This window comes from Carettochelys insculpta, chromosome 1 (genome assembly GCF_033958435.1).
Source record: "Carettochelys insculpta isolate YL-2023 chromosome 1, ASM3395843v1, whole genome shotgun sequence".
Classification (NCBI taxonomy): domain Eukaryota; kingdom Metazoa; phylum Chordata; order Testudines; family Carettochelyidae; genus Carettochelys; species Carettochelys insculpta.
In genome coordinates, this window is record NC_134137.1 from 65,078,494 (window position 1) to 65,105,252 (window position 26,759).

Genomic DNA, 26,759 nt, shown 5'->3' on the forward strand with positions numbered 1-26,759 from the left:
CAACACCCAAAGCAGAGAAACTGTCTTTTTAAGCTGAGAGCCACTCCTAGTCTCTGTTTAATCCTTGGTTAATGGAGTCAAATTCGCAAATAAATTACAGCTCAGAGATTTCTCTCTCCATTTGATTTGAAATTTTTTTGTTTCAGAACTGTCACCCTTAAATCTGTCATTGAGTGTCCAGGGAGATTGAAATGCTCTCCCACAGGCTTCTCCACATTACTGTTCCTGATGTCTGATTTATGTCCATTTATTCTTTTACGGAGAGACTGTCCAGTTTGGCCAATGTAAATTGCAATGGAGCATTGCTGGCACATATAGTAGTAGATGTGCAAGTAAAGGAGCCCCTGATGGTATAGTTGGTGTTAGGTCCTGTGATGTCGTCACTGGTGTAGATATGTGAGCAGAGGTGGCAGCGAGGCCTGTTACAGGCCCAGGGTCATTCATCAAAATCATTTTGATGAATGAAACTGATCTGATGAAGTTGTCTGTCCCATGAAAGCTCATTGCCAAATAAATTATTTTGTTAGTCTTTAAAGTGCTATATTTCTTAGATCTTCTCATAGAAATTAGAATTGGTTCTTTCATTGCATAGTCTCAAACCTATAATGCTTTTTTCCTCAGTTTGATTTATTCTCCAGGAGACCTTACTATTTCATATTACCACAGGGCACATTAAATACTACCCTCTTTACCTGGATTAAACTCTTCATTCACACAGTAGGGGAAGAGGTTGAGACTTGCTTTATACTCAGTGTAGCTTGATTTTTGCAGTGTTAAGATGTTACATGTCAAACATTAAAACAATCCTGCAACTATTTTCCACTTTAAAACTGGCATCCTAGCTCCTTCTCTAGTAATTTCTGTACTAAGCAGCTTCTTTGCATTAAAAATTGACTGCTTACTTTTTGAAGATAGGTCACTTAGCCAGTTAGTTGATTTGGGCTTTCTACAGTAGCTTGAGCAGGGTTTTCAGTTAGTCCTGTATAACACTTCAATTTGATGGCAACTATATATGCTGAACAAAAACATTTATATAAACATAAAACATATGCTAAATAGTGCATGTCTACCTTGAGTGTGCCAGGTTGCAGCCCCTATTCCAGCTCCTCCAGAATCTCCTGAGGTTCTGGCTGCACTTCCCCCTTTTCATTTGCACATACTCCAATTGTGAGGTTATGTGACTGTGTGGGGCCCACAGCTCCTCCTGGCCCTTGTTAAGGTTGCCTACATCAGTGGGAGGAAGGTGCATGAGGGGATGCTCTGCAAATGTAGGTCCCCTTTCCTCTCCTCCCTCATCTACTGTGCCTGGGCAGAGTACCTCTGGGCAGCATCCATTAACTCTCCTAGACAGCTCTGAGGAGCAGTGGGTGCTGTCTGAGATTCTCTGCTCTATGTCCGCTTCTGAGTCCATTTTAAACCCATGACCTGCACCCTGACACTGTTCTCTCAGTTGTCCCACTTCATTTGGTCCCTAGGTTCAGTACACCATCCCACTAGGCTGAGGAAGAGACCTTAGCAGTGAGTGAACTTATGCCTACCTACTTCCCGGGTAGCCAAATAGGACCTGTTAGATCTTTGGTCCCTTCAAAGTCTGAAGTATGGCTGTGGTCCTCCCAGCCTCTCCAAAATAATTTCGAGATGAAAGAGACAAAGGCAGCATTTATCAGCTGGTGAAGTTCTCCCAGCAAAGAAGGTGAAGAGTGAACACTAAAGTGCCTATAGATGTAGATTGGCTAAAGTCTATTTAAGGGTGACTGCTTTCTTCTAGCTTAACCATTTCAGTCATATCTCCCTACTTTAAGCAGAACTAAGAAATTAAAAAAAAAAAAAGTTAAACTTTCAAGATATTTATAGGCAGATAGAATAAATCTAATGGTTTTACTTCGAATTTGAGGAGCCTTGTGGCACCAGTGTTTTACTCTGTAATACCTCTTTGCCCAGAGAAATGGGGGAAAAAAAATCAAAACAAGTGAGTTCAGTTAAAAAAGTTTATTTTACATCTGCATAGGCCAAAGCATCTTACATTCTTTCACCATGGCTGTTTTGCCATGCAGATAAGACATGTGAATAACATTCAAAGCATAAAACAGTTTTTCTGTAACACTCCACATGAATAAATAACTTCACTAGCACAATAGATCTGAGCAGTAGCAACAAAGTGGATTGGATGAAGCTAATACTCAGTATTACACACTACACTGATATGACCTAACAAGAAAAAGTGATAGAATTCAATGAATCTGTCTAATTCAATGATCTTGGTACAAGAGAATTGCTTTGGTGACTTGTTTATTATTTGCATGCCCCTTTCAATATGAAAAAGTTGCAGCATGTCAGTTGACAGGTGGTGCATAATAATGCAAAACAACTTAACATATTTGCATACATGCCACTCACAAATTCAACTTTATGGTATAATGGATTGGGGTAGCCTGTCTATTTTGTATATCAAGATACATTAATATAGTCATACCAGAAAAAAATAGAATATTTCTGTAAGAGTCTCATACTATAAATACAAGTGTGCATGTGTACAAAAAGTTACAACTGATAATTTTGAACTTTTAACTTAGCTTAAAGTTTCCCCACAGATTTAAGCAACTTCTCTTAGACCTTCAGAGCTAGGGCTCCTATTTTGATACTCAATGCCATTCAGGATTGTGGGTCAGTGTTTTTAATATCAGTGGCATGGATTCTTACTTGGGGAAATTGTGAATCTCTCCTTTACAGTTAGATGAGAATGTGGTCCCAAAACTTTTCTGTTGTAACAGTCATGGTTTAGAAAAGTTTGGGAGACACTAACTACCATCAGGACAGCAAAGGAAGGATACTGAATACCAGAATGACTTCTAAACACTCACAGTTGCTATCAGGATTGCCATTTTGCAATCATCATCATTTCAATTAGGATAGAAGATTCTGGTGTTTAGTACGAAACAGCTAAAGGACAGTCTGACCTTTTTATCCCCATGGAGCACTTGGGACTGTGGTCATATCAAATGAAGTGAATTGGCTCATCTGACTTTCCATGTGATTTGTATTAGTATTGGCCTTCTAAAATTAGGCACACCTTATATATTAGTTACAGGAACCTAATTTTAATGAAGCTAAATAGTTAACTAGTAGATGTAGTTTGCATTACCTGCAACTAGTTCTCCCTTAGACTATGTTTACACTGTACCCTAAAAACAAAAACAAAACAAAAAAAAGCCATTTGTGCTATGCAAATTGCATATCCTATTTTGAGTTAATTTCAAAATTGGCTATTTCAGGAGTTGGTGGTGTCTACAACAGCATCAATGCCAAAACACTGCACTTTTTCAAAAACTCTCAAAATACTGGGCCCATTTCATAGACAGTAGACATAGCCTTACTGACCTTCATAAGTACCTGCTACTGAATGACTCAGAACAATCCCTAGGTTCTATTTGTACAAGTGCCCCTCAAATTAAAGGCAATGCATTTTAGTCTAAAACGTTTTAATGATATCCTTAATTTTGTAAAATATTCTTGTACAGAATATAAACCAAAGACTTATATGTGAAAGTTTGAGGGAGCATATACAAGCATAACTATGCAACAATTTTTTTCTCCAAAAACACTTTGGAAAAAATGCTTTTACCTCAACTCTCGATATATTAAGAAAAGTGCTTTGTGCATTTAAAAAAATACCTACTTATGTATCTTAAAACTAGCCATTTAAACATTAGGGCTGTGTCTACACAGGCACAAATCTTAGTAATCCCAAAATATGGCCATTTCGAAGGAGGCAGTGAATTGAATATTCAGCACCTCATTAGCATTAGGATGCTTCCAGCCCCAGCGCTTCAAAAGTGCATGGCTCAGTGTGGCTACTCGAGGATCCTTTTTGAAAGGACCCTGGCACCTTTTGAAATCCCCTTATTCCGCTCAGGGATTTCAAAAGGTGTGGTGGGGTCCTTTCGAAAAGGTCCCCCGTGTAGCTGCACCGAGCTGCATGCTTTCGAAAAAGCTGTGGAAGCATCCTAATGCTAATGAGGTGCTGAATATTCAATTCAGCACCTCATTAGTAATCTTTGAAATAGCCATTAGCATGGTTGTTTCAAAGATTTGTGCCCCTGTAGACACACCGTAAGAGCAATAGTCACAACAGACCATGGATTGCTGTAAGTGGAATGTATAAAGATGCAGATATAGTAATGAACACCAAGATGAAATCTATGTACAGCACACCAGTCACAGTGTAATTATCCTACACTGCAAGCTACAGTGGGTATAAAACAGGCAGGCATTCACTTTCCATTCACACTCCCATGCTTTTGTAACTGAATAAAGTGAATCCATACAAGAATCCTGATACTAGTGTTGTTTAAATTTATGGTAACTGATTTTTGTTGCACAATTCAAAAATGTAAATCCTATCAGAAGTTAAAGTTCTGTTTAAATATCTGACTCATTTTGCTGAATGAAAGCATCAACACCGATAAACATAAAATTCTCCTATAACTCTTGTTTAGGACAGTAGCAATACATTAGACTGCATCTTTTGGGTGCATGCAAGCATCTGCATTTCTTGAGCTCTCAGTGGCCGTGTCTACGCTAGCCAAAAACTTTGAAATGGCCATGCAAATGGCCATTTTGAAGTTTACTAATGAAGCGCTGAAATACATATTCAGCGCCTCACTAGCACGCAGGCAGCCGCAGCACTTCAAAATTGACACGACTCGTCCCGACGGGGCCCCTTTTCGAAAGGGCCCCGGCTACTTCAAAGTCTCCTTATTCCCATCTGCTCGTAGGAATAAGGGAACTTCGAAGTTGGCTGATGAAGCGTTGAAATACATATTCAGTGCCTCATTAGCATGCGGATGGCCACAGCACTTTGAAATTGATGCTGCTCGCTGGCACGTGGCTCATCCAGACAGGGCTCCTTTTCCAAAGGATCCCGGCTACTTCGATGAGCTGCGTGGCAGTGAGCCACGTCAATTTGAAAGTGCTGTGGCCATCCGCATGCTAATGAGGCACTGAATATGTATTTCAACACTTCATTAGTCAACTTCGAAATGGCCATTTCAAAGTGTTTTGCTAGTGTAGACGTAGCCAGTGATTCAAGTGCCTTAATGTGTGGCAGCATGGATCCGTCACATACACAATGGTCACTAACTGCTTAAGCTGTTCCTCTTCATAATCAAACAAGTACTGAAAAACTCCCTCTTGCATAGGAGACAGGTGGGAAAGTGAATGCTTTTACTTTTTAATAAATCCAGATAAACTTATTACTTCTACTGAACACCAAACATAAGGAGACAAATATCAGACGCTCCTTAAATATGCAAAAAGGTGATAGTACAAGTTATGTTAAATTGCAACATCTTTGCTGCAAATACATTTAAATGATCAAAGGCAACAACTGTGGTCAAGTCCAGAAGTTCATTTAACAAGTACGATTACAAAGACTTGGAGTTAAAAAGAATAAATTTTTCAGAGCTGTGCACTTGAACCCCAAAGCATCACAATTTTAAGAAGGGTAATCAACTTTGAGGACATTCATACACTAAAGGCTGTGTCTACACTAGCCCCCTTCTTTGAAGGGGCTTGCCAATCAGCCTGAGCACAGAATAGCAATGAGGTGCTGCATATTCATTAGGCTAATTCTCACCACAGCAACTTCAAAGTTGCAAGCTTTGAAGCACCAGAGGGCCTGCAGCTACATGGCATGCTCAAGTACCTGCACAACCTCAAAGTGCCCTTACTCCCATATTTGTCACAGCACCGCACTCCTGTTCTCTGCTCAGACAGATTACCGTGCCCGCTTCAAACAAGGGGACTAGTGTAAACACAGCCATAGCACAGAGCACAGTCAAGTGTGAGCTTCTTCCATTACCTACTTACCTCTAGACAAATGTAGTTGTGAATGAAATCTTAATAGGAAAAAAAGAGCTACAAGTACAATATTTCATCAAAATACCTTTTAGGTTGTATCATATATTGTGTCAAACAGCATTTATAATACAATTGATAGAGGAGTTCTGCCAACTTTAGGTTCCATTTCACTAATTAGTGCACAGCATTAAGCACATGAGTTAATATCCATAGTTCTGAGATAATTTTATGTTCTTCTGATGACCTTCTTGCTTTTTTCCCCAGCAAATCCTCCGTTCTGATGAAGAAATGCTGAAGACTCTTTTTTGAAAAGAGGCCTCAAGTTTCAGATACCATCGCAGGATATTTTACTGATTTATTACACAATTCACATCTTTCAGAAATCCAATTTCTTCAGCTGTTCATATGTCAAAAAGAACTGGTACAAAGAGTCAGGAAAACAACTGGAGATATCAGCATTCTTATTTTAAACACAGTAGTGATACATATTACCTAGTGCATTCACTTAACTATTGAGTGTAGGTCTTTGGAACTTTGGTATTTTGTTAAATGTCTCCTAGCAATTGCCAGAGAGGAGTGATATTATATTCCCTAGCGTCCCTGACAAAGAGAACATTGTAGCAAACTGCTAGTAGGGAAACTTATTTCAGTCACCTTACCCTTATCAGTAGGATGCTCCTCCTAGCACAACCGAATCCTTTCCCAAGTTCTAACCCAAGCACAAACATGCAAGTTAGAACTGGGGAAAGCTCAGAGCAGGAGAGGAACCCAGTCTTTTTGCCTCCTACCTTCCTAGGTAGGTGAAGTTATATAGATACATAGATTCTTATTTGTGGAGAGAGAGAAAGGAATATTATACCTGCCTCTTAGCTTCTTACGAAACAATGAGAACTTAAGGGTAGATGGCAAATGATCTACTATACAAGTTGTACAACATTGTAGCAAAGTTACATTAGAAATCTTGGAGCCATCTGCAGTTTTATTAATTCAGGAACTTGCCTCAAACAGCAATATTCCCTCACGTTGCTAATTGACCTGGTCACTATAAGGTCAACTGAAACTGCAATCTAAAAAGCCATGCAAATAGAAACCTGGGGGCAAAGGGAAAGCATTTGGAAAAAGGTTATATTCAGAGGTTCAACTGTGTAAATTGTAGACACTGAAATTAGGTGCCAAAAGAACTTCACTTAAATAAGATTATTTACTTCTACACTAACAACTTGCAAAATGTTATATATGAAGTACAATTCACTAATCAATTGTCTCTCTACTCAGTGCCCACTGTTCTTCATAGAAAAAGAGAATAAGTATTTTCAAACTCTTCTGAAGAGGATACAATAATGTTCCAAGGACCAAGTCTCAACCAGTTTGGCCAGAATCCTTTATATAAAGCAAAAAAGCCTTCATAACGCCATGTCTGAAACAAATAGTTTAAAGAATTATATTTGAATGAGAAAGAGTGAAACAAATCTTTCATGGAAACATTCTAGCCAAAAACCTAGTGCTTTATATAATGAATGCCATTGCAATGTGTTCAGTGGTACCACAGCAGAAGATACTTGGTTCAATTCACAGTAATAGTCTCATAGCAATTCGGACTAGTAATGTTGAAGAATTACTGCCCAACCAGTTTTAGACAAAGAAGGTTTATGACTACCTCTCCAAAACCTGCTGGCTCAATGAGCTTCTTGTGGAATCAGCAATAAGACATGTATTCCCTACAAACTAAATTAAGACCTTGTTTTATCCATTAAAGTTTCACTGCTCCACATTTAAATTAAATAATCCACACTGACAGCAGAACAACTAATTAACTTCACTAGAAGGAAAGAGGTATTAAAAAGCTAAGTTTAAAGCAACTGAGTTATTTTTATCTAGTAAGGAAACATGAAATAGACATAATATTAAGAATTGGAGCTAGTCAAAACAGGGCAAGTTTGTTTTTTTTTTTTTTAAAACCCCTTTTCATATTTGAGATTTGGCAAGCTTCAACTTGCTCTCACAAGAAATGTTTAACATATACAGTCCATATGGGGTGTGCCTGCACTTGCATTCCTCTTTCAAAAGGCATGCAAATGAGGTATAACTGCATATCCGGCACCTCATTTGCCTATTCTAATTTCAAAAGAAGAAAGCCAGTGTGGGTGCTGCTCTTTCAAAAGTAAACCCCATCTTCGAAAGAATCCTTCTTCCCAATAAATAAAGCAAGAAGGATTCTCTTGAAGATGGGTTTACTTTTGAAATAGCAGCATCTACACGGGCTTTCTTCCAAAAGCAGCTCTTTTGAAGTTAGAATATGCAAATGAGGTGTTAGGTATGCAAATTTGTCCCTCCTTTATGTTTGATTTACCTTATTTGCATACCTCTTTCGAAAGAGGCATGCAAGTGTAGACACACCCTTAGACTTACACATAAGGGACCGCTGGCACCAAACTCCAGTCTCTGAGGAAGTCATTGTCATTTTCAAAAACAATTTTATGCACAGTTATTTTAAAAGGGGATCTTACATTGGACCCACAATTTTCCCTTTCCAACTGTCCACTTGTGGGACATGGGAAACTGACCCTGTATCACACCTCGCTTTATCCCAATGATGAATGCAAACTATAAATAACTGTCTTAATATATTCAAGAAATCAGAAAAATTCTCATTTCTCCTTGTTTCCAATATTTCAATAAATACTTTAATGGAAAAGTACTCCAGTATATTTTTTAAAAAGAAGTGTTCATATCAAAAGAATTCCCCTTTTTAGTGTACCTGTCCCTAAATACCAGCAGGAAAGAATGCATATATGTTCCCACATACTGCAAGCACACCTCCTCCTTGCTTTCCATCAACACTGAATAGTTTTTAAACAGAAGGTGAGAAAAATGGGGCATGACCAGAGTCCAAAATTTTGGAAAGATGCACATGGCATAGCAAAAAGTTAAAATGTATTATTCACAGAGTTCTCTCTACAATAAGCGATTTTCTAGAATAGCTAACAATTTCTACCTACAATGCAGAAAACGTTAATTCATGTTTGATACCACGAGATTGCATAAATCATTAGTTGCGATACCTTTCTGTACTTACTTGTAACAAGCAATCTAAAGTACCCTTGTACCCTGAATGCGTCCCATCTTGAATTCTTCTCTGATTCATCATACGTGTCCTCACAACATCAATTGGATTTGATGCAAGTGCTCCAGCTAATCCACAGGTGAAACTTGAACTAATGAAAAAAGTTATTAAAAATGACATACCACAAACATCTTAGAAGTATAACAAAAGCGTGTGTGCATGCACGCACACACAGGAAGATTAAAAATGTTATAGCTATAAACTTGAATTTGCACTTCTATTAACTATTTAGTTATCTGAATAAAATATGACAAGCAATTAAACATACAGGGTCACAATCAAGAAGTTTCATGCTGTATAAAGGATGGATTTTTAAACATGACTATAGGTATTCAGAACTACGGAAATATCTACTTAGCTCAAAAAGCAAGCATATAGCACAAAAGACTATTGGCTTCCATGGTCTGAGTTGTCATTTGAAATATTGTAGGCCAAACATTTAGACATACTAGAGGTATATTTACATCTTGACAGTGAGGGGGGGAAAAAATGTGAGAATTATCTCCTCTGAAGAATCCAACATTAAGAGACAAATTTCTACTTCAAAGGATATTTAATCACATAAACTAGATTTTTGAAAACTTGACTTAGCCATGTTCTAACTTACAGGAAGTGAGTATATACAGTATCTCCCATGAGTCCAGACATAATTAAGTGCTTCTTGGTCAGATCGTAGACCGGCAGCTCCACTCCCACAACAATAGCAGCTCTCTGAGCTGTGAGGGACACCCCCTGGCAAAACAAGTGTATGATACTTGAGATTTTTAAAACAATCATTTTTTATGTCTGGTTGAGGATAACCCAAATGCCATTGCATTTTAGATTAAAAGCACTTAGGAAATATATTTATAAAATGGAGCTTTGAAAAATACACTAGAGATTTTTTTTTAAATGAAGTGGTGTACAGTATGGGGTGTGTAAAGATCCCACACAGACCACCCTGGTGACCACAGTTAATTTGTAGAACTGGTAAAACACAGCAGGAATGCACACTTCCCCATTCTGTCCCACCAGTATCTCAGCCATGACCTGCAGATATTCTCAAACTGAAATCCATGGACTTCTGTTAGTAGTCTGCTGAGAGCTGGGATGCTGGCTCATCTTGCAAATCAGGTGAAAGAAGCTAAGACAACCGAGGGTGAAGATGAAATGGAGAGGAAAAGTAGATGAATTTTCAAAGACTAACCACTAACTGTTCTCAAAAGTTGAAGAATGTGCATTTCCATGCACAGAATTTGAATACAGATTTTCTGTAATCATGAAAGACTTGAGGAAGTCCATGACATACTAAGATATCCACACTGCAAGTTTGAAAACCCTGAATCGGAAATAAAAGTGAAAAGTGCAGTTTATTTTAAAACACTGTAGTGCTTTTTTTAAATTAGCAGATCATGACATGTTTTGTAAAGGGCTTACCATACCATTCAAGTGGTTAATATGCTGGAGGGTAGGGATAAGGGTCCAGGGAGACCTAGACAAATTGGAGAATTTAGGCAAAAGCAATCTGATGAGGTTCAACAGACAAGCATAGAGTCCTGCACTTAGGACAGAGGAATCCGAAGAACTGCTACTGACTGGGAACTGACTGGCTATGCAGCTGTTTTGCACAAAAGGACCTCGGGAGTACAATGGATGAGAGAAGGCTAAAGGCGTACTAGAGGGCATTAGTTAGAGCATTGCCAGCAGAACTAGCAAAGCTATTCTACTCCTTTGTTTGGCACTAGTGAAGCCACATCTGGATTTCTGCATCCAATTCTGGGCCTCCCATTACAGAAACAATGTGAATGCACTGAAGAGAGTCCAGCAGAAGGAAGCCAAAATGATTAGGGAGCTGGAGCACATGGCTTATGAGGTGGGGCTGAGGGATTTCAGCTTCTTTAGTCTATAGAAGAGAAGAGTGAGGAGGAATTTGATACCCTTCAACTACTTGAAGCTGGGGGAGGGCAGTTACAAAGAGGATGAAGAGACGCTGTTCTCAGTGGTGACAGATGACAAAACAAGAAGCAAAACGGTCTCAAGTTGCAGTAAGGGAGGTCTAGGTTGGAACAGTTTTTCCCTAATGTCAACTAGGAAAGCAACAAATCTCTAGAATGGGTTACACAGCAAAGTAGTAGGCTTCCTGTTCATAGAGGTCTTTAAGTCCAGGCTGGGGTGATTTAGTTGGAAGGGATGGGACTCTACCACCTAAGGGTTTCTTCCAATCCATTGATTCTAATATGCCATTCTTCTGCACTGGAGAATTGAAGTAAATTCCAGATTGGAAAAACTGTGCCCAGTTTAAGTAAACACTTCAAGCTCACATGGTTCTTGGCAGAACTAGGAATACAATCCTATTCTCCCTGGTTCTAGACAAGAAGTAACTCCCAGGCTGCATGCAGGCCAATTAGCACACAGCTGCAGCCCAGCTCAGTTGGTGCTAATGGCTGCCCAGCAGTGTTCCCTGTAAGCTGTACACTTCTGCAGCTGCACAGGAGAGATTCCAATACCACTCAGCTGATTAGGGTGTGACACATTCCTGCTGGTACACACTCCCACATGCCTCAATACACAACAACATGTATTCCATCCATGGATGGAGAACATCTGCAAATGGATGTGAGAGAACATGGCCACTTTGTCCCACTGACTCAGGGATCCATTGCAGGCTGTAGTCCAGCCATGCAGACTCAGGAATCCAAGATGTGGTCAGGCTGCTGCTGTCCTAGCCTATCCCTCCCCCCACACCCTGCCACCTACCAGCTGCCTTATACCCCTGGACCACAAGAAGCTGACCCATTGAACAACAATAGCCTCAGCTAGGTTTCAATCAGACAACTATAAATCAAGAGACCATTCAAATTATTGATTTCCAGAGCCATATGATGCCTTCTTTCACCAACATTCATGTAGTGATGCAAGCTTCTCCATATTAAAGCTATTAATCCAGCCCTGCTATACTATATTTATATACTTACTATATTTAAAGGTTTTTCAATTTCGAGTCAGCCAGTGAAGGTATATACAGTTAAAATAATTCTACATTGCAACAACACTCCTTTCAAGTGTTATAAAGGTTAATTCGTTCTATGCCCTGCACGAAGGAAATATTTAAAATCACTACCAAGGTCAGTAAATGTTTTCAGCTCGAGAGGGGACAGCTTTTGTCAATAACTTCAGCTAAGTTTGCAAAGCCCAATTTAAAAGCTGGCTCTAAGTGCTCTAAAATCCACATGGATTATTCAGCTGTATTTCAAGGGGTGGACTTAGTTGACTATCTAAATATGGGGACATTTGAGCAAAGGGTTCCCTGAAAATAGGTGATCTTTAAAAACAAGTGTTTAATGTTAAAGTTTATTAATGTGTTTTGTGCAGATCTGGCTCTGATCATACCCCACATTTATACCAGATAATGCATGGCAAACACTACCTCTCTGGTGAAGCAATACTGAAAGTGTTGATAAGAGTTAAGCTTTCTAGAGAGATTTGCACTTAATCATGTGCCAGACAGATTACAAAGTACACAGGCAGAAAACTAGCCAAGCAGTTTCTAGTCAGCCACCTTTCACACGACTTGGATGGGCTACATGCAGGCAATATAAGTTTGAAATCTACACTTGGCAGAAATCTTGGAAACATGTTTTGTATAATCCTTTTGTGCCAGGAAATTCTGTTTTTTTGGAGAAAATATACTTCTGTACTCAGGTTATTTCCGAAGGTGCTCAATCTATTTCTGAGGAAAAAAAACTAAGATAAAACTGAAAAAACAGTTGCCAGTTACAAGCAGAGAAAGTAGGGGAAAAAGCCAAGGTAAGAAAAGGGAGATGGGGTTAGGAAAGGGCAAAGGAAGAGGCTGGTGACTCGAGTAGCACCCCCATTCTGCCCTCCTGTGTGATTTTTGTATGCATCAGAAGGTGCCACATCATGTTTATGCAGCAAGGAACAACCTATGTGCTTATGGCTAAGTGGGACTGGAAAGGAAAAGCTAGATGCTGACTTGGGGCTAGATGTTTCAGGGAACAGTGTGGAAGAAAAGGAGAGAAGTCCTCTTCATTTATTTACTGAAAATGCCATGTAATAAAACTACCAAGAGTTTGGGACAAGTTATGTCAGATTCCTCTCACTAGCCTTGTCAGCAGTTATACCATCCAAAACATTTCAAAGACTGACCTTTGTCTCCATTCCACTATAACAAAGTGGACAGGAGGGTAGAGGTGCATGTAGGAATCATAACTATGTGGGGCCCAGTAGACTGAGCACAGAACTGGGACTCAGCAGACCTGGGATCTGTTTCTGGCTCTGACACGAGCCTGCTGGGTCAACAGCAATAATTCCAACTTGCTTTGTAAAGTGTTTAGTCATCTACTGATGAAAAATGACATGAGCGAGACATTTTTGCTAGGCATGATAGCATCTCAGCTGAAAACCTATGAATTAACTACAACTACTTAACTGATGATTAATGCTAATGGAAAAATATTACTCTTAAAGTAGGAAACAACCTATGACCATACTATGTGCAAGCTTTATGAAGAGTAAGATGATTTTTCCACAATTCTGCTTCTATGTGGGTGCTGTGTCAAGTCCCTGTGACTGAGCCTTCCCAGTGCGGAGTGTATCAGTGTGTGTTGCTCTGCTGGGGGCCGTGACATCAACTCCGTGCCACCACTGAAAGGGCCAGACATTCTGGCTCAGAATGGACAGAGTGGGGCACCCTGGGGGGCAGCTAGGTAGACTCAATGGTATTTTCAGCACATCTAGTAACAATCTCCAGGGAATATCTGTGACCACATCTATCACACCCTCCGTTTGCAAAATGGAGATAAACACTCCAAAGAAGGTAGCTACATTCGTTAGTATTTCTGAAGTGCTTTTGAAATCCTTGAATGGCAAGCAAAATAGCAGTTAAAACAATACACTTCTGCAAATTAAGGAGCATTCTGCACCATTATTTTTGCTGACATTACAGAAATACATATAATAGTAAATGGATTCTTGTATACAGTGCCTTTTTTGTTTAAAAAAAGGGAGGAGAGACAGTACTCAGCTGGCTCCCCACCCTGCCACCAACCAATCCCACAGCTGGGGCTGCAGAGGTGCTGGTACTGACAAAGAAAAACCTCAGACAAGTTGGCGTAGTATTTTAAGAACTTACTTTCCATAGTCCTCTTGTGCCTTCATTTTGGTAAATGTGTATAAAATTGCCCATCATTCCTCCTTGAATCACACTGCCTTGGGCCTGCATTCTGATCTAAATTAGCCCAAACACAAAAAGCAGTTCGTTTTTGGTTTTCGAACACTGAAAATGATAATTTAGTCTAGGTTCAGCAAGAAAGAGGGGCCCATACACTAACAATATTTTTAAAATACATTTGATTCTGTACCATATGAATATGAACTGACTAGATCACTGTAATACCAGCTATCTGTAGATATGTACCAGCTGTCCTTCAAGTGCAGATACTATATTTGGAACAGCTGAATTTCAACTAGCACTCAGTGTAGCTCTTAGTTACCACAAATCACTGCTATTTTTGAGTTGGTCCACTAGCATGTAGATTAGATTGACAGAAGACTTCTGCATAATATCCTTTACAGTGTTCTCCCTTGAGCTCAGACACATCTGAACACAAAGGTCAGTATCATGAAAGAGTCTGCTAGGAAGAACTATACGCTTCACTTTTTGAATTTGAAATTGAAGACTGATTTTTCAAGGTCACACTGCTAGATTCACATTAAGTGCGACAAGCAAATGAGTAGTTACCTCTAATTTGATGAATTAATCATGTTGTCACCTAGCCCACTTCTGGAGCGCCTAGACAGCATTCATACCATCATTCCGGAATGGAGCCTGTCACAAGATAAGGGCAACTGCACCTGTGTTCTCCCTCTATGGCAATGGTTCTCAAACTTTTAGGCCTGTGGCTCACCCTGCTAAATTCAAACCTTACCAAACTTCATCTTAAATAAAATAAAATAATATATGTCCAAAACAAAGGTTTCCATGTAGTCTTTATTTATGGCAAGTGGAGGGAACTTTTTTTTGAGTCAGGGCCACTGATCTACAGAAACATCAGTCAGGAGACAAATGAGACACAACCCTCCTCCACAAAAAAAAAAATCCAATCCTCACTGATGTGCCCCCCCAACTGCAATACCTCACTCCCCTAGCACTCTAGCCCCACAAGAGGGTGGGGAGGCAAGGAGGACCAAGCTTCAGGGCTTTCTACAGGCCAGATTAACTGGTTTGGTGTTCAGAAATTAGTATATTTTGTGAGCCCTCCTTAGGGTCTGGGATATGGCCAAAAACGAGGGGGTCCAAGATGCAGGAGGGGGCTGCCAGGGAATGGGATAGGTTGTGGGCCTGAGTGGACAGTAGGACATTGGAGCAGGCTGGGAGTGGAAGTCTGTCTGGGAAAAAGGGTAGAGTAGCAGGCCAGGATGGAAGAGCTTGGGAGGGGTGGGGGCTGGCCATAAGGGGGGTAAGGAGGACACTTACCTAGCTCCATGCCCCCTGCCACTCCCAGGTATCACCATCTGCTGCTCACACTGGTCACAATTCCAGCCAATGGGAGCAGCAGGGAAACCATCCCACGAGTGGTTTCTGGTGCTGCATTGCTCCAGCTGTGGGGAAGGAGATTGGCAATTGCCCTGCACACTCCATCCAGCCAGCAGGGCAAGTCTTCCCTGCCCCACCCCCACCAGGAAGCTGATGCAAGAACATCATGGTGTGGGAAGAGGTGCTGCAAGGCTGGAACACCAGCACAGGCTCCCCGCCCGAGGGAGGGTGAGCCCTGAGCTTTACAGCCCATCGGCAAGGAAACCACAAACCACAGTTTGAGAACCAGCGCTCTATGGTCCAGCTCCTCAACGGCTACCTCTTCTGTAGAGATATGCATCACTCTTTTCTGACGGGACAGGCTGCAGAGACTCCTGGCACGTGACTCTCCTGACAAGGTAACCTAAATAGGCCTGATTCACTTTCTTCCTTAGCTACAAGCTACCACACCACTAAGTACAGGCTGAACCTCTCCCCTCAGGCACTGACCGCTGCTGAACAAGAGAATTTGACAGTCCATGGGAGGACAATATTGTGTAGCAGCATTACCAACACTTCCACTGCTTACTGGGCTCTTATACGTTTAAGGGTAAACTACAGTTCAACTGCACAGAAGTCAGAGCCAGCACCAGTGGCTGTAAACAAACTTTGTGGGATCACAGAAAACTTGGCCACACCTGTGATACGTGGTCATCCAGCTAACTATAATCATGCCAGATTACAGATGTTGCTGGATGAGAGCATGCTGGACTAGAGAGGTTCAGCCTGTAAGCAGATTTATTCTTTAGACAGAAACCATTATAGAAAAAACAAGCACTCGCATGCTAATAAGATTTCTGCAGATTACTTCCACATACCAACAAGGACTCTGGTGGTTAGTCCTTCAAACAGCACCCATGCAGCAGCATTCTGGATGGTCATAAATTCATTGCATCTTCACTTCAGAATAAGCACTCAGTCTAATGTAGACTCAGTAGCTGTAGACTTTCTAGCCCTTCCCTGAAGATAGGGGCCCACCTTGGAGAAGTGTTGGCCATTTGCAGATTAGAAAAGCCTTGAGTCTGTTTAAAACCAGGCTAGCTATCCAGAAATCTTCTCTTTGTTCATTGGTCCCTGGAGAAACCAATCTCTCCTAATACATGTGAAGCAGTGCAGAGGTGGCTTCAAAGGGCTGATAACTAGAGGTATAAGTTCCTCTCACCCTCCTTTTAAAAAAAAAAACAAAACAAACAAAAAAAAACACCCCCCCCAAAAAACCCACACAACCTCAAATGCCCTTTCAAGAAAAAATGAACTCCAATGATATTTAATTCATTAAAATTTCTTCTGGATATTGTTCTCTGTCTCAGTGTATATTTATCATTCCAAAACAGAGCTAATAAAGGCTTACCTATGTTGATGCTTGCATTACCCCTTCTATGAAATGGGAAGTTGTAAACAATTTATTTTCATTCTATTTGAGAGGAAGGAGGACTAAACTTAGGCACTAAATAAAAAGCAATTTTTCCCCTCAAGTCTGAAGGAGCTATCATATGATCAGAGCAGCCAAGTCATCTCCTAAGTTCCTAACAGGATCAAGCCCTACCCATACCTGGAAAGAAGATGCCCACATACTTTTTAAACTGTTATTGAAAATGTGGTGCTGGTGATTTCACTAAGTGGTACTCTTCTCCTTCTGAAGCAATGCAGGGATGATCTGAGCAATGTGCTACCTACTCTTCCCCCTCAGAGGGGGCAGAGATCCTGGCCCATAGGATTTCCTCCCCCACCCCCCCCAAGAACCCTAATACTTCTACCAACTCTGAGAGTCTGGATATGAGTGATCAAGAAGTTGTGCTTTACACAGTGCAAACAAACAGCATTGTAAACAACAGATCAAATCCCACCTTTTTTCCCTGCCCCAAAGTTTAGAGACCAGCTTCAGCACATGCCAAGTTGAGGCAGTGGGTACCAGGGAAGAACAACAACTTTAATAGTTAATTTTCTTGCTTCAAAACAAAATGAAGTGATTGAGTGGTTCTCCTTGCCTCCGAGGACACTGATTTTATTAAACTGCATGTTTCCAGCTGACCAGCATGCCATGAGGGAAATTTCTATAGTTCAGTTCTTCCCATGGAACCCCCTGAATTACCAAGGAAGCAATTTGCGAAGTAAGTATATTTATAAAGCAACAGAACTCAGCATGCAATGATCATCATTAGCTTATTCTCATCTCAAGAATACAAAAGAGCCTATGCCAAAAGGAGAAACTTGATAAAATAAATTATTTACCTTCAAAACGTCTGTAGGATTGGCAATAGATGATGAAATCACACCCGAAAGAATTCCACATAGTACATTAATCACCAGGGTTTCATCTATTCCAGAAGCAAAAACAAGCTCTCAACCATAGGCCTTTACGCTGATTAGACACCACATGCAAGTCAGTACTTTGCTTTGTTTGACAGAAGCAGTTGAAAGTAAGAAGCTAAACTTCAGTCAACTTATTTCTTTAGCTGGATCAATTTTTGTTGGAATTTCATTTGCAGAATCATATTTAAAGGAATAATAAGAAACCGATGCATACATACATTTAATTGATGTACATTTTACAATGATATATGCCTCGTATAACTGAAATGAACATAAGTAGTGCTAGATGACATATTTTAGCAAGCAAAGCTGAAAAAAAAAAATCACACACCTTCAGGCTGTTCAACAAACACTCTCTTCAAGCTTTGGTAAATGCCTATTTTTATGGTTCCATATGATGCCTGACGTAACATTGCAGGGGCAATCCTATAAAACAGGAACAAACAGATAATGTATAAATGCAAAGCTTCCTAAAGTCTTAGTAACCACAGCTCAGGTTTATTTAATATTTTGTAAGATAGGATAAGCTGAACTCAGGGTATGCACAAAAAGTGAAAGGTTTGTTCATTTAAGACAGATGACTTCAGAACTAGTTACAGGCAGGGGGAAGGAATTCAGAGATGATGATACTCAAGTATGAAACATCAAGGGGCAATAGTGTTACCACCCTTTACAGGGCTGAGGAAACCCCCCTGACCACATTGACTGCCACAGTCCATACTGGTACTTATATCGCAATCACTTCCTACTTGGCCACCAGCTGATAAAAAATACCAATGTATACAGAAGGAAACATTCTCTGAAAGTGTTTGAAATGAATTATAAAATTTCCTGTAAACTGATGTGGTACTTTGAAGGCATCTCTTGATATTAACTTGACAAGTTTAAAACTTTGTATTTAAATATGGCTTTTACACTTCAGTGACAAATATACACAGCATATATGTCAATATTATGTCAGCTATAATGAAGAAAGAGCTTCACTTTTTGGTAGGAAAACAAATCTCAAAAATACGGTCATTATAGATTTCATAAGAAAAAAGATTCTTTTAATCTAATGACAAATTACAAAAACAAGAGCAGATAGAGTTTTACTGTTATAATTGATACACAATATATGCAATGCCACAGTAAGATGACTTTCCTGTAAGTTTACTACACCTAAGCACTAATAAAAAAAAGCAGCACACATTCCTTATTTGTCTGAGGTTGGTAGATTTCCACTCCATATGGCTAAATGCAGATCCAGACGAACATGACTACCCCTCTGATACTTGACACATGCAAGGCACTGCAAAAGCAGTGAGGGGTCCTGTGGCACCTTCTAGACTAACAGAAATGTATGAGCAAAAGCTTTCGTGGGCAAAGACCCACTTCATCAGCATCGGACTAAGTGGGTCTTTGGATCTGCAAAAGCAACAAGGGCTCCTGTGGCACCTTCTAGACTAACAAATGTGTGAGCATAAGCTTTTGTGGGCAAAGACCCACTTAGATAGGAAAATACTTTTCTACTACTGTAGAGAAGTTCTATTTAAAAAAAAAAAAGATACCATTCACATATAGCAATTACCATAATGTACAAAATATACTTCAAAGTTATGCACTACATTCTGAACTACTTCTAGCTCTCCCATGATTTTTAGTAGCACTATCTTACCTATAATATCCTATACTGTTGCATAGGACAGTATTTTTTTCATAAAATGTCCAAAAATTCACAAATGGAAACTGGTTACACAAAGTATATTTGATTTTACCCAGAATACAGTGCTTTCAACCCTTCTTCTCTCCATATCCTCACTAGCGCATGCACCATTCCTCTGTAACGGATCTCTTTAAATTTGGTGTCATTAGTTTGACCTTGAACCTGGAGACGTGTTTTGGTCAGATCAATTGGGAAAGTACCTTAATGTCAGAAGAGGAAAAAGTACATTAATTTAATATGAAAAAATTTTCTATCCAAAGTAGATATGTAAAAATCCCAAAAAATGTTAACATATGTAGAACCTCAATGTTTTCTAAGTCAAATGGATAATTAATTGCAGGCTTACAGACCAGACCAATCACCTGTGTTCAAAATAAGAATCTTGATAGAAAGGTTTAAAGAGAGCTCAACAGGGACAGCCAGTGCTTCAGTATCAAGTTACCTAGAGTCAAAACAGCAACATCTGCTACAAATCACAAACAAAAGACCCACACCTGCCTTGATCATATGATTAGTTCTTACTGACATACCTGCACCTACGGACATGAACAAGAATTACTTATGAGTAAAGGTCTTCATAATTGGGCTCTAAATGGGAGCAGTTTAAGAGCAGATTTTTGAAACTAATGTTCTGAGATTATATATTAATACCTGTATTATACTACTTCATAGTTAGTGCGGGAAAAAGGGATTCAGGCCATCTAGACTGTGTGCTAAATTATACTCACGATGTTAAGTGAACTGAAAAGCTATCTTGATTTTATTTTGCCGTTAGACATTTCATAATAGCACAAATTTGGAAAAAATCAGGAACTGCATGAGCACTTACTGTCTACAAATAGAGTAATTTATTTCTTCTGCAAAAGGGATTGCTCCTGCTAATATGTTGTACAAATTCTCTCTAGGCCTGAGGTAGAAGTGGCTTCTTCACTTCTACCCCCTATAAATCTGTCAGTGATCTCATAAAAAGTTAAAACACAACTATATTTTATCATCATACTCTATTGGAGAGCTGTAAGTACAGCAATCAAAAAATTCTCATGAGTAAGTGTAGATTCAGGACTCTAGTTCACCATTTAATTTACTGCTGTTATTTCTATTTTCTATATCCTTACTACCTGTAAATTTACTTTCAAGAAGTAGAGAAACCAATACTAAAAATTCAACAGACTAATCTGAAATTGCTTGTCATGTAAGACTTACAGCCATAAGAGCAATACTATTTCCAGATCTCAATGCCAAATAAACCCACAAAGAGTTCCAATATTCATGACTTCCTCTTTAATAAAAAAAAAAGTTTATGAAGCACACAAGGATACCTTGGAACAAAATTCTTTTTTCTTTAGAAAACAAGTTACTGACTTATTTATCAATAGCAGAGAATACTGCCAGTTATCAATTGGATTGATGACTTACTTTTTCTTTTACTTCAAAAATACACATCTTGGACAAAGAGCAAAAATAGGTCTTCAAAATGTGAGTTATTCTGGAAGTACTCAAATGAAAGTTAGTAATCTATTGCAGTAGCTATTTTATTTTTCACACCAGACAAATTCATGAGTTGAAACTGAACTGCCTAATGTAGAATAGCCCAGGGAAACAGAAGATTAACTACTTTACCACATTCTGCAGTGACAGAAGCTAAGCCTCCATAAACAAATGGCTTCCAGTTCAGTGCAGGCATTCTTCTTACTGTAGGAGGAAGCAATGACTTAACAGGTATTCAAAAAATACAAAATTTTAGTATTTTAAAAGAGAACTTCTCTGTCCAGTATTCTGAATTTTTTTTAACCAATATTCCTCCCTCAGCTACGTATTTTAATGCACCACCAAGAGATCTAGACTGTAATACAGCAAAGTACTGTTTTACAGATTAGAGGACTTGACATGCTTATAATTCAATGATAAAACAAAACTGTATCATCAGTTAAAACATTAACCTTCAGAAATTTTACAAAATATTAAAAAATACTGTGATATTTGACTGTCTGGTCACCAGAAAGATAGTTGACAATACTGTCAACTCACAGCTGGAATTGAATTAAGGCATTCAACCAGTATTTTGGCAACCAACACCTTGAATGTAAAGAGCAAAAACAATTCAGTCATTACTGAAACTTTGAGGGCAGTTCTTTTGCCAACAAGTTAAGTATTATCAAGTCAAAGCTAGGCACTGACTTTCTATCATTTTTGCATTTCAGTTTCACTAAGTGTTCTTTACTATGACAAATGCTGTATACAATACTTGATCTATCTTCTGTATAGACAGTATTCATTTTGTAAATCTAACAGGGTGAGACTAGCACAGAGCCACTAATGTTGGCAGCTTTTATATTTGCCCAAACTAACCTAATCAGAACTGGAAGGAACCTGAAGAGATCAAATCCACTCAAGGCAGTTCTAGCAGGACCAAATATTGTAAAAACTCTTGAAATATGCAGCTTCAAGTTGCACGTAACTTGCTTTAACACAAGTTAAGCTCAATTTGAAGCTGCTCAGCTGTGTGCAACTAGGCAAGCTAAAAGCCTTCTCCCTGCCTTCCCCCAGGGGCACCACTGTCAGACAGACAGCTGTGCAGGCTAGGGGAAGGCAGGGAGAAGCAGCCAGGAAAGTGACCAGCCCTGGTGGGCTGTTCAGTTTCCCAGGTCCACAAGCTGGAACTAGGAATCAAGGGGCAGCTTGGCTGCTAGCTCCCCTCCCCTTGCAGGGCTGGGAAACTTACCAGGGCTAGTGCCACCTGCTAGTCAGTTTCCAGGTCCTGGAGACAACAACCAAGCTGATCCCTGGGTCCCAGCTCCCCCCCAGTCTGGGCTGGTCAGTTTCCCAGCTCCTGCAAGCCAAGGGGAGCCAGGAACCAGGCTGTAGCCTGGTTCCTGTCTGCCCCTCACAACTTGCAATAAAATTTGAGTTACATGGGGTTAACAGGGTCCTGCAACCCCTGTGTAACTCCAGGGTTTACTGTACCATCTAGGCTAGTGAACCAGCCTTTTCAAACACAAACACCACTTTCTGAATTTAAGTCAGTCCAGACTCCACCTGAAACCCAAATACCTTTACCCCACCCTCCTTCCCCACAACCATGCCCCAGCTCCCTCCTCCTCCAAGGCCCCACCCTGCTCACGCTGTGGAAATGGGGTAAATGGCTAAGAGAACAGAGATAGGCTGACAGTCGCCCTCCCTCTTCTGCCTCCCAGAGAGTGCACGGCAAGCAGGGGGCTGGAAACGGGTAGCAGCTCTAAGGCAGGGAGCAGGAGGAGCATGACAGGGGATTTCGAACATTTCACCCCGGGACGCCCCTCGCCAGGGCCGCCGCGCTCAGCTGACTGCACGTGCGAGGCCGGGGTTGTATCTCATACCCGCCAGCCGAGCGCCAGGGCCTGCAGTCGGAGCAGCGCGCCGCGGCCCGCAGGGAAGCCGAGCTGCAGTCGAGCTGCGCCAGACGCCGGCATATTTGCGTAACCCCGTCACGGGACAGGAAAGAAGGCCGCGGCAGGCGCACACCGGGCATGGCCGGGGCCCTTGAGCGCCGTGGCCGCGACCCAGTGACCACCCCACGCCGGCGCCCGGCGGGGAGCCGCCACCCCCAGCAGCGCACTCTCAGGGGAGGGTCATGCGGTGGACGCGACAGCCAGGAGCGACGCCTGGAGCCAGCCGGGTCCCGGTGGGTCCCTCCCCGCCCACGCTTACCGCCGGCGGCGCCTCGCTCCCGCCCCGCTGGGTCCCAGCAAATTCACCGCCGCCTCGTCAAGGACTCAGGATCAAATCAACAACCCTCCTTTTGCCCCGGGGATTTAACCGCCTGACCCCCGCCCCGCCGCCTCCTAGGCCGGCCCAACCGCGGGGCCGCGGGGCCCAACGCGCCACGCCCCCTCCTCTCATTGGTGGAGCCGTGCGGAGCGGCCCGTCAGCGACGGCGTGTGAGGCGCGGGGGGAGGAGCGGAGCTGAGGTGGCCTGAGCCCTAGGGCTCGGGTACAGGGGCCGCCGAGCCCCCACGGGAGCCACGTGCGGCTCAGGCCTGGCCGCGCCCAGCGCTGTGAGCGCGGGACAGGGGTGAGGATGGCTTTCTGAGGAGAGCTGGGAGGCCTTGGGCCAGTCCCTTGCGCTGCTCCGGGCCTCCCTTTGCCTACGTGTAAAATGGAGGCTTTGTAAAAGGCTGTGCAATCAGCTGCTGAAAAGCCCCGGGCTCCTGCGGCTGAGCTCCACCTCTGCACGCCCAGCGGGGCTGCGCCCATCAGAGCAACACCAGTACAACTGGCTTGCAAAAGCCTGTAGCCAGGGCGTGAGGAACGCTGCACGTACGTCACCCCCACAGACTGGAGCATGCTCCTTCCTTCCTACAGGAAGGAAACCAGATTGTCCCTGCAATGGCTGCTCTGGAGTGGAGCAAGCAGACCCTGTAACTGAAGAACCTGTCTCTCTTGTGTAACCCTTCTGCCGGAAGGAGTCAGCAGCAGCCAGGGCCAGGTTCGATATCTAGGGGTTCTTTTTCACCCATTGCACAGTGAACTGGCTCGAGCCCCCACCCAATAGCCTGGGAAATTCATACAGCCCTGGGCACCTTGGAGTGGCAATGCTTCCCCACTCACAAGCACAGGGTCGGCGTGTAGAAAAAATTTTAATGAAAGAGGCACAGAAGTCATGGCATAAGCTTGGGAAGATACCATACCTAGAGTTTATAACCAATCCTCAAGTCACTGTTCCAGCTCAAATGGATTGAACAGTGTCCTTTGCCTCTCGGGCTCACCAGTCCAATACTGTAATCAGTCAATCCACACACCCAAACTTTCTTCCTACCCCCCTTTCAAATGCCCCACTTACAACTGTCCATTCCCTGCAGGGCCTGGCACATCCCCCTGATGCACTCCCTCACTGTACCTGAGGAAATGCCCCCTTTATATGGGTCTGGCATTCTGCTTGCTTCCTGCGAGCTGCCCCACTGGCCATCCATGCCTGCCATCTGCCTGCTGCGCCTCCTATCAGCCAGCCACCAGTTGCATCCTCTGTCCATTGTATGGTGCTGCTGCTCCTCATCCTACTAGCCAGCAGCCCACTGCTATCTTGTGAGTTTTGCTGTACGCAAAACCCTGTGATTCTAGCTCATAGTGGTATTCAGCTTCAGGTCCAGCAACAGCACCTCAGTATCCACCAAGGTGGATTTTCACAAAATAAACTATAGACCTATCTTTAGGTCTACCTATGAACAGTGGAGAAGGAGAGCTAATTAAGCCAGCCTTATAGCTATATAGCCAAAAAGCTTCCACCCAACTAGCTTAACCATTATACCACTCTTTTTTCCCCACTCACACAATGCTTTGAGCAGGGAGCCCTCTGTAATCCATATCTTATGCAGTTATGATGGCTGCCCTGACCCCCATAACAACTTCAAGCATTGGTGAGCTTTCACAATTCTTATACTGAGTATTAGCATAAACTGTGCTTTTACAACATGTTTACAATACACAACATTCCATTGCTTCCTTGCTACCCATCAGGTTTTGTTTGCAAGGTATCATATATGCACACCTTTGCATTCTCATGCAAGTGATCTCTGAGAGACACATTCCTCCCATCCTTCAGCAGAATTGAGTTCCTGCTGGCACATTCCTTACATCCGTGCTCTTAGTGACCTTGCTGCCGAGACCCAGGCTTTGTGGAGATGCACATCTCATAGAGCGGGAAAGGACCTTGGGAGGTCATCAGGTCCAATAGCCAGACTTGAGAAGGGCAGAGCAGCAGGGACACCATTGCTAAGAACTTATCCCAGCTTAGACAACAGTGAATAACTAAATAGGTTCAAGCCTGCGTGCGTCTATCATCACGAGAGAGGAGGGGAAGGGAAGCACTTAATTGTTAAGCCAAATATCCTTTATCGGAAACACTGCTTCAGAACACTTGAATGTCTCACAATTAAGTCTAAAGAAATCTTTCGGGTTGTCAATGACAAAACTTCTTACAAACTTCCAGCCCCAAGTCCATTCATACCACAGGCATGCTTTCTCCTTGACTCAGCGGATGGAATCACTATTCGGATGACAATCTTGTCTCTCACAGAAATCAACGTAGCTCTCTCCCCTTCTCTTTTTGGGATCTTCTGGTCTTCATAATCTTCCCGGCATTGTGGTGTGTGCAGTATGCCTGAGAGAAATGGATCTTGCATGCAGGTAAGCCTGTCTATAGCTGTATAACTAACTTTAGGCCTCGGCAACTTGACAGCCTACAAATCCTGTCTCTTATATCTCTTTAAGCAGGAAGTTTCACTTCCCCGACCTAGTGTTTGCCCTGTCTTCGCTAGCAGCTCCTAACATAACAGGGCTAGGAAGACAAGATGAAGCGGAAAGCTAGAGGGGCATCAATTCGGTAGGGGATGGCTAGACCCCAACCTCTGTGGCCCAACTACCACTGTCACAGAGAAAATTCAATCTCCACCTCTGTGGCACTCCTAACTCTTTGAACCCTTCCCTCCTGAGGTAAGTTAGGTACCATCCTACTGAGGGGTAAGTTCAGTACTGCCTTAAATAGAATTTTCAGTGAGTCACATGATTCAGGGTTTTCCCACCTTCTTCCGTCTGAGGTAACCCCTTGTCAGCATGACTCAGTACTTAGACCTCCATTTGAAATCAAAATGGAGTCCACATGTCAGCCATTTTAATACCTCCAACCTCTTAGACTCAGATAAAACCTGACCAAAAGAAAAACTCCCAAAACTGCCCTCTTGGCAGAACCAAGCACCATCCCTCCCCCCATTTGCTGTAGATCCCTAAATTGCCCCCTCAAGGACTGAACTTATAACCTGGAGTTTAGCAGGAAGGTTCCTGATAAATGAGGGGCATAGGGCTCTGGTGGGAGGAGGGAAGGAGTATGCTGATAGAAGCCTGCTGCATGCTGGATTGAGGGGAAAGAAAATGGAACTGGCTGGTCAAGCAGGCTGTGACTGGTAGTCCAGAAGGGACTGAGATTAGATCACAGATAGAGCCTGGGAGTAGCTAGGCAAAGAGCCTGGGGTAGGAATTGTGGACTAAACAAGGCAAGCTTCCTAGAGAAAAAATATTAATATGTAATCATAGAATCCTAGGGCTGGAAGGGACCTTAGGAGGTCATCAATATAGTTAATGTCTGTCTCCTACTGCATACACACAAGGAGACTGAATGAATATTGCACAAATTTAATTCTGGTATTTGCTTG

At 41.9% G+C, this 26,759-nt stretch overlaps 1 protein-coding gene across 1 annotated transcript; it reads right to left on the reverse strand.

Moving 5' to 3' along the window:
* Window positions 1-1,974: 1,974 nt before the first annotated feature.
* Window positions 1,975-23,418, reverse strand: SLC25A30 (solute carrier family 25 member 30). Its single transcript, XM_074988135.1, has 10 exons — window positions 23,263-23,418; window positions 21,196-21,267; window positions 19,628-19,775; window positions 18,202-18,296; window positions 17,790-17,875; window positions 14,115-14,210; window positions 9,591-9,715; window positions 8,936-9,074; window positions 7,196-7,276; window positions 1,975-6,277 (listed from the first exon to the last, which is right to left on the reverse strand). The coding sequence occupies exons 2-10, from the start codon at window positions 21,257-21,259 to the stop codon at window positions 6,236-6,238; spliced, it is 876 nt and encodes a 291-aa protein (XP_074844236.1). The 5' UTR covers window positions 21,260-21,267; window positions 23,263-23,418; the 3' UTR covers window positions 1,975-6,235.
* Window positions 23,419-26,759: the final 3,341 nt, after the last annotated feature.

Bases quoted from the DNA above. Each gene is read 5' to 3' on its own strand.
- SLC25A30 (XM_074988135.1), bottom strand. From the start codon at position 21,259: ATGCCTGCACTGAACTGGAAGCCATTTGTTTATGGAGGCTTAGCTTCT. The intron at 9,716-14,114 runs GTAAGTTCTTAA...TTGTTTTGCCAG, and splicing joins GCACAAGAGGACTATGGAAA to GGGGTGTCCCTCACAGCTCA. The intron at 9,075-9,590 runs GTAAGTTAGAAC...TTTTTTCATTAG, and splicing joins ACTGTATATACTCACTTCCT to TTCAAGTTTCACCTGTGGAT.